The 16,722-nt window shown below is 48.7% G+C and overlaps 1 protein-coding gene across 1 annotated transcript in view; it reads left to right on the forward strand.

Moving 5' to 3' along the window:
• TRIO (trio Rho guanine nucleotide exchange factor) overlaps window positions 1–16,722 on the forward strand; it is a 3,834,156-nt gene that overhangs the window by 3,105,094 nt on the left and 712,340 nt on the right. The window contains exons 28-29 of the mRNA XM_069613780.1: window positions 14,375–14,467; window positions 14,554–14,665. Coding sequence (XP_069469881.1) covers window positions 14,375–14,467; window positions 14,554–14,665 — 205 coding nt within the window. The remainder of the gene's footprint in view (window positions 1–14,374; window positions 14,468–14,553; window positions 14,666–16,722) is intronic.

The raw sequence follows: 16,722 nt of genomic DNA on the forward strand, positions 1-16,722 counted from the left end.
CAGTGGCACCAGGCTCATAAATATGCCCAGTCCCAGCGCTGGAAGCGCCGGGCTCATAATGCTTGGGTGGACTTACCTGCAGCAGACCATGCTGCTTACTTGCCTGCCAGTTGAGCCTCTGATCCTCTTCTGTTTGGAACTACTTTTCCTGTTGGGTGGGGCAGGAGCCACTCCCTAGGTTCAGAACACTGGAACTCTTCTGGAAAGCAGGAACTCTTTTCTTACCTAGGCGTGGCTGTGGAAGGAGACACCTAAGCACTACAGGAGGCTATTTAAACCACACCCGATGGATGAATCTTGCTTTGCGTTATTCTGCATCCTCTGCAGCAGAACGCTCATCGTGTCTTCTGCATCTGATCCTGGGCCTAAGGAAAAAGGCTTACCATCCTGAATCCAGTCTTCAGCAACACCTATAAAGACAAGAAAGAACAGGTTAGCATTACGGTCTTCAGTGACAGCGCTTCATTTACCTGGTCCATCGGCTGTCACCAACGCCTCGCGCTGCATTCCGGCATCTGAAAGACAAAGGCTTACCTACTCTTCGTGCGCTCCGGAGGTCTTCGCACTGCATTCCGGCATCTGAAAGACAAAAGCTTAACAACTCTTCACACGCTCCAGAGGCCTTCGGCGCTGCATCCCGCATCTGAAAGACAAAACAAGGTGCGTTTAAAGACATTGGGGAACTTTAATACTCACGTGCCATTACTCCTTTCCACATCTAACCCAGTGGGTATTCCGGCACCCTGCAGCCGCTCCGAACTTGTACCTGCAAAATAAAAAGACAGTTAGAGCGCATCGTGAAGCAGGCAACAAGCGCTTACTTACGTGCTTCCAGGCGCTTCTATTCATCACACGGGCTCCATCTTCAACTCACTTCAGCCCGTCATCCGCCATCGCCGGAACCCTGCAAAACAAGAGACATCATTACTAAAGACTTTTAAAGACATTAGAATTACTCGAAACTTACCGTTCGTGCAGTAAACGACGGACAGCAGTTCTCTGAAGTCAAGAGGCCTGCTCCCCTTATCCAGTGAAGAAACGGGTTACAGCACCCTGCCCCGAGGCAGATGGAGAGCACAGCGTTCACTTACCTAAGGTGAGAGCGTTAACCTTTGGGGTTCTACAGGAGAAGAGAAAGGGAAGAAGAGAGAGACATTCAATAACCCAGTTCATTAATCCCATATTTTCTATCTGCAGACATCTTACCCTTCGAGTCAGACATACAGTGCACAGAGGTCCAGCCCAAAGAGCCAGCCGTGTGTTACACATCACCTTTGAAGATACGGTATACGCCCAGTCAAGACCGGCGCCTCTACGGGAATCAGGTGAGCGTTACACCAGGCTGGTAGAGCAGGACATCATGGAGTCCACCATGGCCCACATTGATACCTCTGGCCGGGCCATCTGCATCGCCATGGACATGAGAAGGACATCGACGTCCAGGAATGCATATTGGACCTTCCATTCGAGGATAGGGACCTCTTTCACTCCACCACAGATGAAGAATTGGATAAAAAGAGGAACAGCTCGCAACTGCAAAGTCTTTATTCTTACGAAGGCCATGCCCAAAGCCTACACCCATTCACAGCAACGCTCCGACAAGGGGCGGGCCATTGGCGGGTTCCGGGGTTTCAAGAACGAAGGTCAAGGCAACCTGACTGTTCTCCAAGTCAGCACCGCAGGAAACAACAAAAGGTGGGCGGAGCGTGCAAGGGCTTTTTCCAACCACCCTCCTCCGCAACAGCCTCAGAGGGAAAGAAGGCATGACACGCCCCTTCGGGTCCACGTGTCTCTGGTGGGGGGCAGGCTTGCCTTTCACATTTTGGTGCCAGAATTTTTCTGACCCCTTTATCCTCTCCGTAGTCTCTACGGGATACCGCCTACCGGTACCTTCCTCTCCTCCTCTCCCACAGATTGGGACAGCATCTCTGTTGGCAGAGATCCGGTCGCTCGAAGAAGTCCCAACCTCCCAGCGAGGATTGGGATTTTATTCCAGGATTTTCGCCATACAGAAGAACCACCAGGCTGGCCTGAGAGTTGTGTTGGACCTTTCCACCCTCAATCTCTCCCTTCTTCTGCAAAAATTCAAGATGGTTACGCCAGCACTTATTGCAGAAACACTGGTCAGGGGAGACTGGATGTGCTCCCTTGATCTGAAGGACGCGTATCTACACATCCCGATTTGGCAGTGGCATCGTTCCTTACTGCAGTTCATTATCATGGGCTGGCTGCCATTTCCAAAACAAGGTACTACCCTTTGGCATCAATTCAGCCCCCAGGGTGTTTACCAGGTTGATGAATGCAGTGGCAGCCCTTCTCGGGGCACAGGGCCACCACGTCTACCCATACCTGGATGACTGGCTCGTCCGGGCTACATCTCCGGAAGCGGTTCACCATATCTCCTCCACACTGATGAATACACTCCATGACCTGGGGTTCACTATCAATCTCAAGAAGTCTCAGCTACAGCCCACGCAGACCCTGACCTTCCTGGGCCTCATCTGGGACATGAGCTCCGAGAGAGTCTTTTCCTCGGAGGACAAGATTGCAGCGATCAAGAAAGTCACCTTTCACTTCCTCTCCAGGGCAGTATCCTTGGCCTGGTGTTACCAATATCTGTTGGGTATAATGGCAGCCGTCCTATTGTCCGTACCCCACACAAGGCTAAAGTGTCACACATCGGGGTCTGAATGACCTGCTCGCCTCCTCATCACGCCAGGCAAAACAGACCACTTTCAAGGCACCAACCAGAGTCGTGACGCTTCGCCACAGTATCCAACGTTTCTCAGCCCCTTACTTCTCTCGGTGGCGGTTACCCTGGAGATTGGGGTCATATCAACAACCCAGCCTTTGCCTACAACTCCCAGGAAACCTACCTTTTGCGTGTAGTTCCGACTATGCGGAACGTGAGCTCTGATGGGCTTACTGCGCCCCACCTCCTGGGTAACATTAGGCACTGCAGTGGGAAGGACGCTGCTTCTGATTAACGTTGCAACCGGCATCCGAAGTTTCATCTTCTGTGCCTTTCCTAATCATTGCCTTCCCGTGTACCAGTTCCTGTTTTCCTTTTAGGGACTGCCTTGAGATTTCTCAATTCTTCTGCCTACCCGTGTACCAGACCTTTGCCTGCTCTACGGTTTGCCTGCATCCTGATTCTGTACTGTCTTTAGCCCGCCTGTGTATCAGACCTCGTTGCCTGTCCACTGGATTGCCTTTCGCTGTTCTTCCCGTACAGAAACTTCTGTCCTGAATTACCCAACCACCGCCTTCACCTGGTTTTCCTCACCTTCCCAGCTGACACCAACTTCTCAGCTTCAACCTCTCAAAATCGAGGGTGAGCTCTTCCTGTTACAATTTCTATTTGGAACATTTGAGCTACTGAAACATGGCTACCTTATTTGTGTAGCCTCCTGCAATACTTCACCTTAGGTATACTGTGAACTGTACCCTTCTTCAATTGAAGTGTCTTTTGTGGATTCCGACTCCATTCCGTTGTTTTGGATTTATTTCCTCAAGTGTACGCAAGGATGCTTTGCGGATTGTACACAAGGACTCATTTCTGAAAGTGCACACAGGGACGCCTTGCTGAGAAGTGCACCTACCTGTATCTAGTGCGCTCCTCGTGCCGCCCGGGTATAGCATCCCTACTAACCTTCCTGTTTGTCTTGTACCTCTGTTGTTTTCTAGCCTGGATTCATTAGGTTATTTCAATTCCTGTTCTGGTAAGACCTCCTTAACTCTTCCTTATTATATCCTATCTGAAACCATCAAAATAGAATCTAATATCTTTTCTATACTTACAGGGGAAATTCCATTCTTGTTCTTTTCAATTTCAAGGGGAGTGGGTGACCCAGGTACTTCCTGCATTTGTAAGGTTTTTCTTGTGATGGTCTTTGCTCTCACCAAGTATTTACCATTTGTCTTTTTCTTTCAGCTGGGTCCGTGGCGGTGTGTACTCCCCGCTCTTTTGGGTGATCGGTCTCTCTGTCTGCGATTAAGCGCAGCAAAGAGTCATATCATCAAAAAGAGCTTATTTCCCTCAACAGAGAGGAGGCTCGGGTGGAGGCTCCATCTCGAGCTCTTCAAGCAACATCCAGTGCAACCATCCTGATCGCTTGCCCAGACCACTCGCCGGCCGGTGAGTAACATCAAGATGAGGAGATTACAGCTTGTTAGGACTCACCGCCAAGGTAACACACCCGTTGGAGGGAGAGCCGAATCAATGAAGCCTGAATTGTAGCCGAAGCATTCTTCCTCCTATTGTAACCCTCTGCTGTAGATACAAACAGACAGAGGGATCTAGCAGGTGGAAGAGGAGACATACGCCCAAGACACACCGGCTGCAGAAACAAGACAATAGGATTATAAACACAATTGGATATTAGCCAGACAATATCTCTACAAGCATAGAAGAGAACCAACCTCAATCAGGAGAGAGTAGCCAGGTCGCTATATGTAGGTGGGCGGAAGGTGTTGTAGGTCCCCAATCTTATCCCAGATTATTCTCAGGTGACAAAGAACAACCAAATCGGGGAATAGTAGCAGAACTAGATAGACGAAGGTCAGACATAGGGAACTTTTATTACCAGAATGTTAGGAACCCAAGATGGTAGATCCGTGTCCATGAGATTCTGAAAACCCTACCCCGACGGCACGAGGACACCTGGAAGAGTCGGTTAGCCTCAGCAATCCAGAATCCCAAACAAAAGGTCTACCTCGACGGCACGAGGACTCCTACTGAGTTGGAATATACTGCAAGCGTCTCTAGATCGTGTACATCCGGTTCCTGATGGAACTGAAGTTTCTTGGATACGTCGTGATGTTCAGATTAGAAAATCCTGTTGATAAACCAGGTCGGCAACGTGCGGGCAGTTAATTGAGTGAGTGGTGAGGCAGAAGTAATCCGTTTTAACAGCCAGATTTGGGCAACTTGCAGGCAAGAGACAAAGAATCAGACGTGAGGCAATGACGATCCGTTAAACAATCTGAGTCGTTTAACTGTGCAGGCAGTAGATAAGGTATGCACTGTGATGCTGGAGCAATCCGGGAGGCGGTCCGAGTCGTTAACGTGCAGGCAGCGGCTAAGGCAAAAGATGTGAGGCAAGAAGAGATACAGTACCAAGCCGGGTCCAGACAGCTGATCGGGAGCAAAGTACCAAGGAATAAGCAGGGCAAACAAGGAAACAAGCCGTAATCAGTAATCCTCAGAAGCAAAAGGGAAACCTAATGCGGAAGTCCAAAAATACACTTCAATGAGAAGCACCGGGCAACACGTATAGGCGGGTTTTATCCCGTTCTAGTACGCGTCGAGGTCTCACGTGACTCTGTACACAAACGCCTCTTCCTGCTGGATTACGTGCGGAGAGACGCTTCCACTGTTACCATGGCAGTAAATAATGCCTAAGGAACAGTGCTCGCCCATACAGCGAGGAAGACTGGGACAAAGCATTTCAATGAGGGTGTTTTTTTGTGGACGTGTTAGAGTTCGGAGCTTGAGTAGCGGAACTCGCAGGTTCAGTAACCAGCCCCCGCAGGCAGCGATTCCTGACACAGCTGCACTTCACAGCCTCATGGAATCAGGAGAAGGGCTCCCATGCGGAACCAGTCGACATTCCTTCCTTTCTCCACTCGGACCTCATGTGGTGGTCCGCAGACTTCAACCTGCGGCAGGGCAAGCCCTTCTGGCAGCCGGCCCCTCAGGTCACCGTTACTACAGACTCCTCCCTTGAGGGCTGGGGAGCCACTCTGGACAGCCACAGCGTCCATGGAGTTTGGACTCTTCAATAGCAGGGGTCCCACATCAATTGGCTGGAATTGAAGGCCATATGGCTGGCTCTCAAGGCCTTTCTCCCTCTTATAGCTGTCAAGGCAGTCTTTATCCAGACGGACAACTCCACCAGCATGTACTATGTCAACAAGCAGGGGGGGTACCAGATCCCCTACACTGTGCAATCTAGCCGTCAGCATGTGGGAGTGGGCACTGGAGAACATCATCTACCTCACTGCAGTCCTCCTCCTGGGGGAGTCCAACCTTTAGGTGGACAGACTCAGCAGACTGGCGGCAGATAATTAGAAGTGGCAATTGAACGACCTGGTACTGAAGATCTTCCTCAGGTGGGGGCATCCCCAAGTGAATCGGTTTGCCTCCCGGGACAACAGGAAATGCCAGCAGTTTGCCTCCTGGCAGGGGTAGGGTTTCAGCTCCCTGTGCAACGCATTCCAGATACGGTGGAACGACAGGGTGGCATACGCCTTCCCGCCCACACCCCTGCTCCACAGGGGCAGTGTACTCCACCCGCTCCTCAAAAACTAGCCCTTGCAGCGTGGTTCCTGAGCAGGTCACGTTGAAACACTTGAGCCTCTCTCAAGCTAACCTAGAGATCATCCAGGTCGCTAGAAGCAAGGCTACTAGGAGCCAATAAAGGAGTAAATGGTCTAGATTTTGTCATTGGGCCGGCTCTAGGGGGATCGAGCCTCTTAGGTGCAACTTGGACAACGTGCTCTCCTTCTCAGCACACCTCGCTCACCGCGGCATACAGTTGGCCACATGCCACACCTATCTGGCAGCCATAGGGGCTTACAGGAATTCGGAGGAGGGCTCTTCTCCTCTTCCAACCTGGTGGTCAAGCGACAGCGGTCTGGCCTCCACAGGCTCTACCTGCCTATAAAGAAACCACACCCTGCGTATGTTGTGTTGGGCACCTTGGCGCACAAACCTTTTGAGCCAATGTCGTCTGCGGACATCAGGCTGGTCACCGTAAAGACAGCTTTACTTGTGGGCCTCACCTCCGCTCGCAGTGTTTTCACGAGGACAAGGTGGTCCTGCGAACGCACCCTGCGTTCCTACCCAAGGTGACCTCCTCCTTCCATCTCAACGATCTTCCGCGACCCCAAGGATGAGCCTCATAGGGTCTTTCACTGTCTGGATGTCAGATGCGCTCTGAAATACTACCTGGACAGGACTAAGGACTTCTGCAAGTCAGAGGTCCTGTTTGTCACTTTCGGTGGGTCAAGACCCAGTTATCAGGCTTCTAAGGCCTCCATAGCAAGGTGGATGGTCGCAGCCATCAAGGCGGCTTATGAGGGGCAGCACAAGCCAGTACCAGCTAACTTGCATGCCCATGTGGTCAGAGCTAAGGCAACGGCCATCGCGTTCCAACGACATGTGCCGTGGCAAGTCATCAGCAGGGCGGCTACCTGGGCCACCCCTTCGGCTTTCTGTAAGCACTACTATTTGGACGCCGCCTCTGGGTCAGACGCAGCTTTCGGGCAGGCGGTTCTAAGAGACCTGTTTTGTTAAGGTGGGTCTCCTCTCCGCTCTGGGGTGAAATTCAGTTGTAATCGGCTTTACAGTATGGAGGAAAGGGGACGGGACGTAAGAGTAATTAATAGTTACTCACTGTAGTGGCTAACATACTCTTAGTCCATAGTCCCCTTTCCTCCATACATCCCACCATTCCCCCCCCCCCCAATTATACTGGTGTCATTAGGCAATGCTGAATATTGTCGATGCGTCAATGGAGACTGAGGAGTGATTCCGGTGGGCGGAGTCAGGCGAGCGCACGCTGCCAGTGATGCACACCTGCGCACCACTAAATTTAAAGGGGAAAAAGATTTTTCTGGTGAAAAAGGTTCCGTCTCCTGTCCCTCGCGAGGGACGCCCATACAGTATGGAGGAAAGGGGACTATGGACTAAGAGTACGTTAGTCACTACGGTGAGTAACTATTTTTCGGATATCTGTAACCCGCCATCAGCTTGCCAGTGACCCTTCACCTTTAACTCCTTCCCGGTACCTCCTCCTGTAGTGGCCTATAAATGCAGGGGATTTTCGCCTCCCCCGTCTGATCTAGTAGCAATTGCATTAACGGGCTGACAATCGGTTTGTTAGGTATTACCTCCCATATCTCCGCCAGTCTCTTAACTACCGCTCCGCATAACAGAAATAAGCCCTTGGGAAGCCCACTCTGAGAACGTCAAGGTCCCTTCCAAAAAGAGGTCCCCTACCGCACAGCATCCCTTTTCACGTCGGCCCTGTGCTCCAATCCTATTGATGGCCTTCCTTCATTTCGTGTTCGAACTCCAGGGCAGCTTCCCACTACACAGTCATTAAGTCTTGTTTTCTGTGTATACTTCCTCCACACCTCTCTAACTGCTTGCAACACATTTGTGGTCCCCTTATTGCCCACTATGTCCCATAGCAATTCCACCCCCATTCGGTGTGCCGGTAAATTCCCCACCAACCCTTTCCTACCTGTCACCATTCCAGCACCATTTACAGTTGCTCTGCTACAAAATGAACCCTCATAATCCGGTAAACCGAGGCCCCCCTCCGATTTCAGACTGTAACGTTGCCAGTGATACTCCTCCTTCCTGTGTTTCACAGTAGTTCCCTGATTATTTTCATCCAGCATTTTAAAAAACACCTTTTTAATCACATAGGGTATAAGAGTCTGTAGAAGCCTCCCCCTGTGTCTCCTCACCTGTGACTTCCGGTGTAAGGATTATGGTCGAGTCTCTGTCTCTCCTTCTTTCTTTCCTGTGTACCTTAGGATCCTCTTGACTCCTTTCAGCCTTCTTTCCCTTCCTTCTTTCGTAGAGAAAAGGACGCTCTCCACCTGAGGCCACCTTGACAATAATTTGAGAATCGTCAGGCGGACCCAAGGGAGATTGCCCCCAATTTCAGGTTAAAAGCCTGATAAGGCGCAAAAAAAACCTGAGCGGGATCAGCATACAGATGCAGGTCTTGCTTCAAAGAAAAGGTCTAAATCCTTAACTGGAAGATGCAGTGGAACCCAGGACAGCAACAGTGTAATGAAGACTGTGGCTCCAGGAAGAGGCACCACCCAGAGAGCACGAAGGTCAAAAGATTTTGAAGGAAGGTTCCAACCAGGATGACAGGACAGCCACCTATGCAGGTAAGATATGGGTAACTCGAACAGAGCGACGGCTGGCAGAAAAGGTGGATGATAGGGTAGGAAAGTAGTTATAAGAGGGATAGTACCAGAAGGCAAACCAGCAAAGTGCAAGAGTAGAGAAAGTAAGGAAATGGATAACAGAAGGGAAATGAACACAAGAGAGCACGGAAAGAAGGAGGAAGGAAACGCTGGCGTGCAAGGCAGGCTCCGGCGAGTGGAGAAAGAAAGAGAGAAAAATGAAGGCAAACACGGTACGCGGAAGGGCGCGGCCGTAAGAAAGGGAAAAAAAAAAGAATTCATATTTTTGACCGGAACGGGGGAAGACAGCAAGAAAGGAAGTAGGGCTGGGCAAGAGGGCACAAAGAGTAGAGTCGAGGAAAAAAACGCACGGAGGCAAGCACCGGGCGGTCTGATGCGGGCAGTTCAAAAGAGTTGCAGTGCGTCTGGAAAGGGGGCGTGTCAGCCTATGTAAACAAAGGCACGAAAAACACTAGTATGCAGCTGCCGATCCCGTGGCGGCCTAATGAAGCCGCCATTTACTCCATATCTTCCACGGTTGAACCGTGACATAGGGTATGTTTGTGAAGTAGTAGAGCGGTTAGTAGAGCGGTCTCTGGAGTATTCCCATTTTACATAGCGCAACCCTTCCCATAAGGGAGAGGGGCAGCTCTTTCTAGAACTGAACTGAGTCTCCTTATTTAGTCTGTGCCCTCACTGTGTTATGCACCAATGTTTCCTCCATTTTGTGAAATATTTGAATTTCTAAATATCTGAATGATTCTGTCTCTCATCTTATACCCCAGTATGGCAGATCCCTCCCCATACTGTGCCTTATTCCTCCCAACAGTAACAGTAGGGACTTCTCCTTATTTATCCTAAAGCCCAATCATTTTCGAAAATTCCCCAGGACTTCTAACAGCATTGGCAGATTATCCTGCGGATTGCCCACATACAACAACATATCATCTACGTAGAACGAGTCAACATGTCTGACCTCCCCACCCCCTCTAGAATCCCTTCTTCCCCCATTTCCTGCCGTATAAACCCTGCCAGCGGTTCCAGAGCAATTGAAAATAAAATCGGGGACACTGAGCACCACTGCCCCATCCTCATACCCAGCTCCCACCGTCCTGACACCCTCGCCAATGGTCTATTATATAAGAGGCCCAGCCATCCCTGAATATTCGTATCAAACCCGTACCTTTACAGCACCCGGAATAACCAACTCCACTCTATTTGCCAAGATCTTTCCCAACATTTTTCCATCAAAATTCACCAGTGAGATTGGGCGATACGACATACAATCCATCGGGTCCTTCCATGTACTTTTCCCCTAGCCCCCTCCCTCATGCACTTGCGCCTTCTCAATGTCACGGGGCTTAGTAAGATCGTTGTTTTGTTCTCCCCTGTTCCTCTCCCCTCCCTTGCCTTGCCGCGCTCTGCAACACTTGTGTACGAGCGCAATAGAAATAAAATATCAATCAATCAAAACTCTTGGGTGCCTACCAGTTCTCCCGATCCGTCCTTAACCTGGGTAATAGTGCGACGTGGCTGTTCCCTGTCTATCAACCAGGCCAATAGTTTTCCTGCTTTATCCCCTTCCTCATGCACTCACACATCTCGTTTGTTGTTGTCAAAATTCGAGACGTCCAACAGGGTCTTGTTGTATGTTGTCATTGCTTGGACCAGTAGATCCCCAACCTGCCCCCCCCATCTGCTGCTTCTCTATCTAGTTCTGCCACCTGTTCCTCCGATTCCTTCAAAATTCCCTGTAGCTGTTTCCTTGTGCCTTCTACCATGGATATACAAACCCCTCTTATTGTTGCTGTAAAAGCCTCCCATAATAAACCCACTGTTGCTACTGACCCTGCATTTTGCTCAAAATATTGCTGTATCCCTACCCGGAGCTCCGTCTTGAATTCATTATCCTTCAGTGTTGGCACTTCACTCTTCTGCTCCAAGTGATTTTGACTTAAGGTTGAAATTTTTTCCACGCTCTCAGGCCATTGACAACTTGCATCCGTCCAGTTAATCAGTTACAGCCACTTCATTCATCGACTGCTCTTCTAGAATATCTCCGGACACCCTACCACAGTAGCTTACATGGGGACTGTGTCACTACTGTTAGGGAGAATTCTCTTTAAAGGCTAAGTTCCCAAACCTAGTGAGTCCTCCAGCAGCTTTGCTGGATTTTTGGGGTTTATTTTTTTCTCCTGCTAAGAGTGAGACTCTTTTCTCCCACTCTTAGGCATGATTTGAGAATGTCCTTTGACTATGTAAAGTGTTTTATGGGCTATGGGGTCTTTTACTCCATAGGGCTTCATGTGTTTTTGGTACATGTGTTACACAGCACCCTCAGTGAGGGGTGTCATAGTGACCCCCAAACATAGACTCCATACCCTGGGACTGACTACTGTCTGCCAGGGCATGTAAAGTCCCCATTGACTTTACTAGTCTTAAATTGTGAACAGAACCAGTACAAACCATCATATTGTGGAAGTACTGGTAGGGGTAATTCGATTGCCCCTGGGTCTGTTTTCCAAGGGGGCACTGTCCAGTCCCCCCTTGTCGAGTTTCTGGCTGGTAGCAGTGGTTACCACGCGAAATATTCCACCGGAATATTTCCTATGGGATTTTCCCATTCATTTTAAACGCACCACTTTTTTGGTGCAATGTTAAAGATACCGCCGGGTTATTTATTTAATATTTATTCCCCGGTTGGGTCTTTTTGCCAGGACTCGGTTTTAAAATGGCGTTTGTGTTCGCCTCTGTAACTCCAACCCAAGTCGAGCCATTTGTTCCACTTTTGGCGGGCTTCTGCACAGAAGCCTCCAAAAGTGGTGCCACTCTGTCTGGGTCTACAGGATGTGTGGGAGGGGGGGAATAGGCACCCTGAACTGAGTTGCCTTGGCAACTCAAGTTGCACTCTTGTGTGATTGGCCCAGTGGTGAGCCGCCTGGCTCTCCACTTAGCATGTTTGATTGACAGCTAGGCTGAAGAATGGGGGTTTTGCTGCATAAAAGCAGGGCTTTGGGGACTGGAACTTGAGAAGTCGTCACAGGACCTAAAGAATCCGAAGAGGGGAGAAGCTGAGCCATCTACGACGACGACACCACCGGTGGAGCCCTGATGTACGAAACTCACCACTTTCCCGACAACAGAGAAGATCTTCCAGTAGAGTCTTCTTACCTTTCAGCTGGTGGGACCAACCAGTTCGCCTTTTTCGCCTTCCTGGATCGTCTCGTGGTCGACTCGCCCGTGCCGAGCACCCCGGCGGCCGGATAGCCACGCTTCACCACTACCGCGAATAAAAGGGTAGTGCCTTTTAACCGGGAAGCTCCACGGCTGCTTTCTTCCCTGGCAGTGCAACGACCTCCAGCTTTCCTCCACGTCGAGATCTTCTCTTCCCCTGGACGAAGCACCAACTTGCACCCGCTGCCAGGAACAACTGCCCCTGCTGGAGCTTTCTCACCATTTCAGGTACTGTGTCCCGCCTGGTCTCCCTTGCAACAGACCGTCCAAGGTGTCCCATAAATCCTTGACTCTCTATCCTGGGGTGACCTTGGACCTGTTAACATTACCTTTCTAACTTGATCCAACCTCTTTTTGACTTTCCTGCAAAGACTTTTAGTGCATTTCCACTGTGTGATCTTGGGCACATTCCGCCTTGCTCTCCAAGAGTGGGCCTGGCCTATGAACTTTTTGCTCTACAGTAGACCCTGCCTTTCTTGACTTGCTGTGGTTCTTTAAAAGTGTTGGTATTGTGTGTTTTTCCCATTTCTGCCTTTTCTCTCCCTTTTTAAATAATTATTGGAGTGCCATCTATGGTTACACGCTCGCCTCTGTTTTGCTAAATGCGTGGTGTATTAACCTAGACTTGTCAAATAATTAATTAGGGAGGTGTATATATTTCTAGTGACTGTGTTTGAACTTGCTTGACATATTAGTGCCAGTGTATTTTTACAAGTGTGTTTTTAAATATATACTTTTATACCAAAGCTCTGGTCAGTGTTTGCTTGTACTACTGTATTTTTAGCCCTATTGTGTATACTCTATATACTGCCTAACTCTTCTTGAGAGAAGTCTGACTGCTCAGCCACAGCTACCAGGTAAATCTGGGTGGTACAGACTGCTACCAATTGGGTTTACTGCTAACACCTGTAGTCTTAAACATTTTGCAGTGGTCCCTAAGGGAACTGCACAGGTTTCTGCCTAACAACTACAAGTCACGCATATGACAATGCTCAAGGAGGAGCCAAGTCACAACTGAATCACACTGTGTAGGTAGTCATCAAAAGTATTAATTTTGGGAGAATATATTTTACCTGATAAGAGAAACTATTCCTATCCACTGCAATCATGTTGATAAATTGTAACATCGCTATGATGTGAGGAAATGCGGAGACACCAAACTATGGCAAATGGTCTTCAGATGTGGACATTTGTAAAAGCTCTACATTTCTGACTTAATCTCCACATTAACTGCTCTCATTCCCATAACAATTTAATTTGCTTGTTGGGGGTGGTTACCTGGTCCATAATGTCCATCAGGAGGTCCTCCTTAAAGAGCTCTTCGTTTTCTCACTTGAACTTCCTTTAATCGTCTGTTTTTTTCTGTATCCTTCGCCTGCCCCAATTTCTTCTTTACCTTGTCTTCATTTGACATCCTTTTGGAGACTGTAGGTTCTGCCATGTCGATTGATCTGCCATAATCATACCTTGCTTTAAGTTTATCAGATATGTGCAAAGGGATGTCGGAGCTCAGATATTACGATGCTTCTTTCCACACTGCCTGTCCTAGAATGCTTTCTTAGTTTCTTTTTCAGTTTAAATCTATCACATTTAGGGATTTGTGCACTGGGTGAATCTTGGATTGGCTTTCTTTTTGGCAGAATTACTTTAGATTTGCTTCGAAGGAGCAACCCCATTTAGAGTGAAGATATTGTATGTAGCTTTTGGAGGGGCATCTGGTGTGTGTGGGAAAAGGGAAGTAATTAGTAAAGAAGTAAGGCAATTATGTTGAGGGCTGCATAATCAGACCAGCGATGCTGTAGTGAAGAAATTGGCAAGTTTTGGATGTTACTAGCATAGATACGACAAAATGTGTGGCGTTTGAAGTGACTCGAGACTTAGATCATGTAACATTCGCCTTAGAGTCATGAAAATCTAAGAGGGTATGCAATGGAGCAGGGTGTCATGTTCACCCTGTGATTGAAGACCCCAAGCAGAATGATTTAGTTTGGCTGTCAAATATAGGTGGAAGAAATGTCAGGGAAAGAAGCATACGTGTATTCGGTTTTTGGTTCTACCAATAGACAACTCTGGTACAGCATATTCCCAGACAGTAACAAGTGTGACGGAAAATAAGAGGTCTTGTTCAGATTATTTGCTAGTAATATTTAACCTAAGTTAGTTTTGTCCTCAAAGTAGCATTCACACTTTTCTTTCTGTCCTACAGGAAATACAGCAGCGCCATGGACTGGCCAATTCAATTTCTTCTTATCTTATCAAACCTGTTCAAAGAATTACAAAGTACCAGCTTCTTTTAAAGGTATCTGTGTGCATATACATTTTACAATTATTGACTAGTATTCTGAGATCATACCCTCTAACCAATTATGTGTTTACTTTTCATAGGAGCTGCTAACGTGCTGTGAAGAAGGTAAAGGAGAAATTAAAGATGGTCTGGAGGTGATGCTTAGTGTGCCTAAGCGAGCAAATGATGCCATGCATCTCAGCATGCTGGAAGGTACAACCCTTTCATTGAACAGAAGTGTTTTCATTCAGATTGTTGTTCTTGTCAGAGAGTTGGTTCACTAATTATAGATTGTCAAAAATAGTCCTGATTATATAGTTTTTGATAAATGTTCTTCTGCCAATAGTATATTTTTCCCCATCTAAATCCGACAAGAGCAGTGTTTTGGAAAGTAATGGTTGATCTTGGGCAATAGCCTAACTGGTGCCATGCATTCTGGACCTTTTTGGCTATGTGGGTCTGAATGTCCAAATACTTACTTGAAAGGCACAGTGTTTACCCAATTCAGGCATCTTGGCACGAGGACTCTGATCTAAGGACATCAGATATATCTTAAACTGAAGGGAAGACAAAGGTGTTACGTCTTCCTTTGTTTGCTATGAGAATGAACCCTCTAGTGTGTGCTGCTTTACTACCAATTTTCATCTGCAACAGCTGATGAAGTCTTCTATAGAACTTTGAAAGCTAAGCATTGTTCCATCTCTGCATAATGATATGATATGGCATTTATAACGCGCCTGTACACAAGTGTTTCTAGGCGTGACAAGACAAGGAAGGGGAAACCGAGGGAGCACAAAACAAAGATCTTACTAGGCCTTGTGTCATTCAGATCGCGCAAGCGAGGGGAAGGGGAGAAGTGCAAAAAGGGTGGATGTAGAAGTGCAGGTAATCAAAAGTGCAGTGAGCAGGTGGCTAAGTGCAGGTAATCAGGAAGTGCAGCCAACAGGTGTATCATAAGTGCAGAGAGAGGGGCCTGTAGGTTTACAGATACAGACCACAAGTGCTGGATGAGCCAAGAGGCAGTGCAAGACGCAACTGGATAGGCAGGGACCTGGGCCCAAGTTCAGAGGGTGGCCAGGTGATCAGTGCGTGGAACAGATGGGTCATCAGTAGGGAGAGGAAGAGAGAAAGCGGAAGCGAAGAGGAAGGTCTTGAGTTCCTTCCAGAACCGGAGGTGGTTCCGCTCATCTTTGAGAGAGGCAGGGAGACTTTTCCAGAAGGAGGCCCCAGTCGAAGAAAGAGGTCTGGCCCCAACTCTGCTTAGAAAAGCCACTGACCCTCAGAGAGTTGGAGGTGGATGAGCGGAGAGATCGAGACGGGAGATACTTGGGAAGAAAGATTTGGAGGTAGTGTGGTCCCAGACGGCCTTGTGGACAATACAGAGGGTCTTGAACGTGATCCTTGCCGCCACTGGGAGCCAATGAAGAGATTTGAGAGCTGCATAGATACGATCCCTGGGCTTGAGGCCAAGGACAAGTCTTGCAGTCCTGTTCTGGATTAGTTGTAGAAGTTCGAGAGTCGAGGCAAGCAGATTTAGAAAGAGGCTGTTGCAGTAGTCCAGCCTTGAGAGGACCAGAGCTCTGGAGACAGTGAGCTTCTTGGGGAAAGTGAGGAAAGGAAGAATACCACTGAGGAGGTGCAGCTGATAGTTTGACTTCTTAGAGACATCAGAGATGTGTGGAGGGAAGGAGACGGTGGAGTCGAAGAGGACCCCAAGGTTCTTAGCCTCACAGGTAGGAGCAGGAAGAGGACCCAGAGAGAGAGTGGAAAGGAGGGAGCTAGTGTTCCAATGAGGAGGATCTCCATCTTCCTGGCATTAAGGCACAGATCACTGGTGGCACACCACTCCTGAATAGCAGACCGGCAGGAATGAGAGAAGGAGAAGAGGTGTCATGATTCCAGCCCCTCATGTCCCCAGCCCTCCAAGATGTCAGTCTGGAGCCAGGCCACGATCACCTACATGGCCCTCAAGGGCCTCTCCATTCCTCCAAAGACCCACTTGGAGTCAGACTTGGCGCTTGTGGCACCAGACTCACTCACTCCCATAGGATAACATTGGGGATTGGTCTTGTAGTGCATTGATGGGGGCAAGATGGATGCCCCCACATATTTCGGTTCCCAGAACTGCATGTGCAGTCTAGTCTTTTGGGTGTGGTTCAGCCCACAGACACCTGGGATACCCAGAGACTATTTAAGCCATGCCCAGGCTGAGAAACGTGCTTTGAGTTTTCTGCACCTGCAGCGTGACACTCGCCGTGTTTGGATCTGTC

Source organism: Ambystoma mexicanum, chromosome 5p (assembly GCF_040938575.1).
Source record: "Ambystoma mexicanum isolate Mex_15411 chromosome 5p, UKY_AmexF1_1, whole genome shotgun sequence".
Lineage (NCBI taxonomy): Eukaryota > Metazoa > Chordata > Amphibia > Caudata > Ambystomatidae > Ambystoma > Ambystoma mexicanum.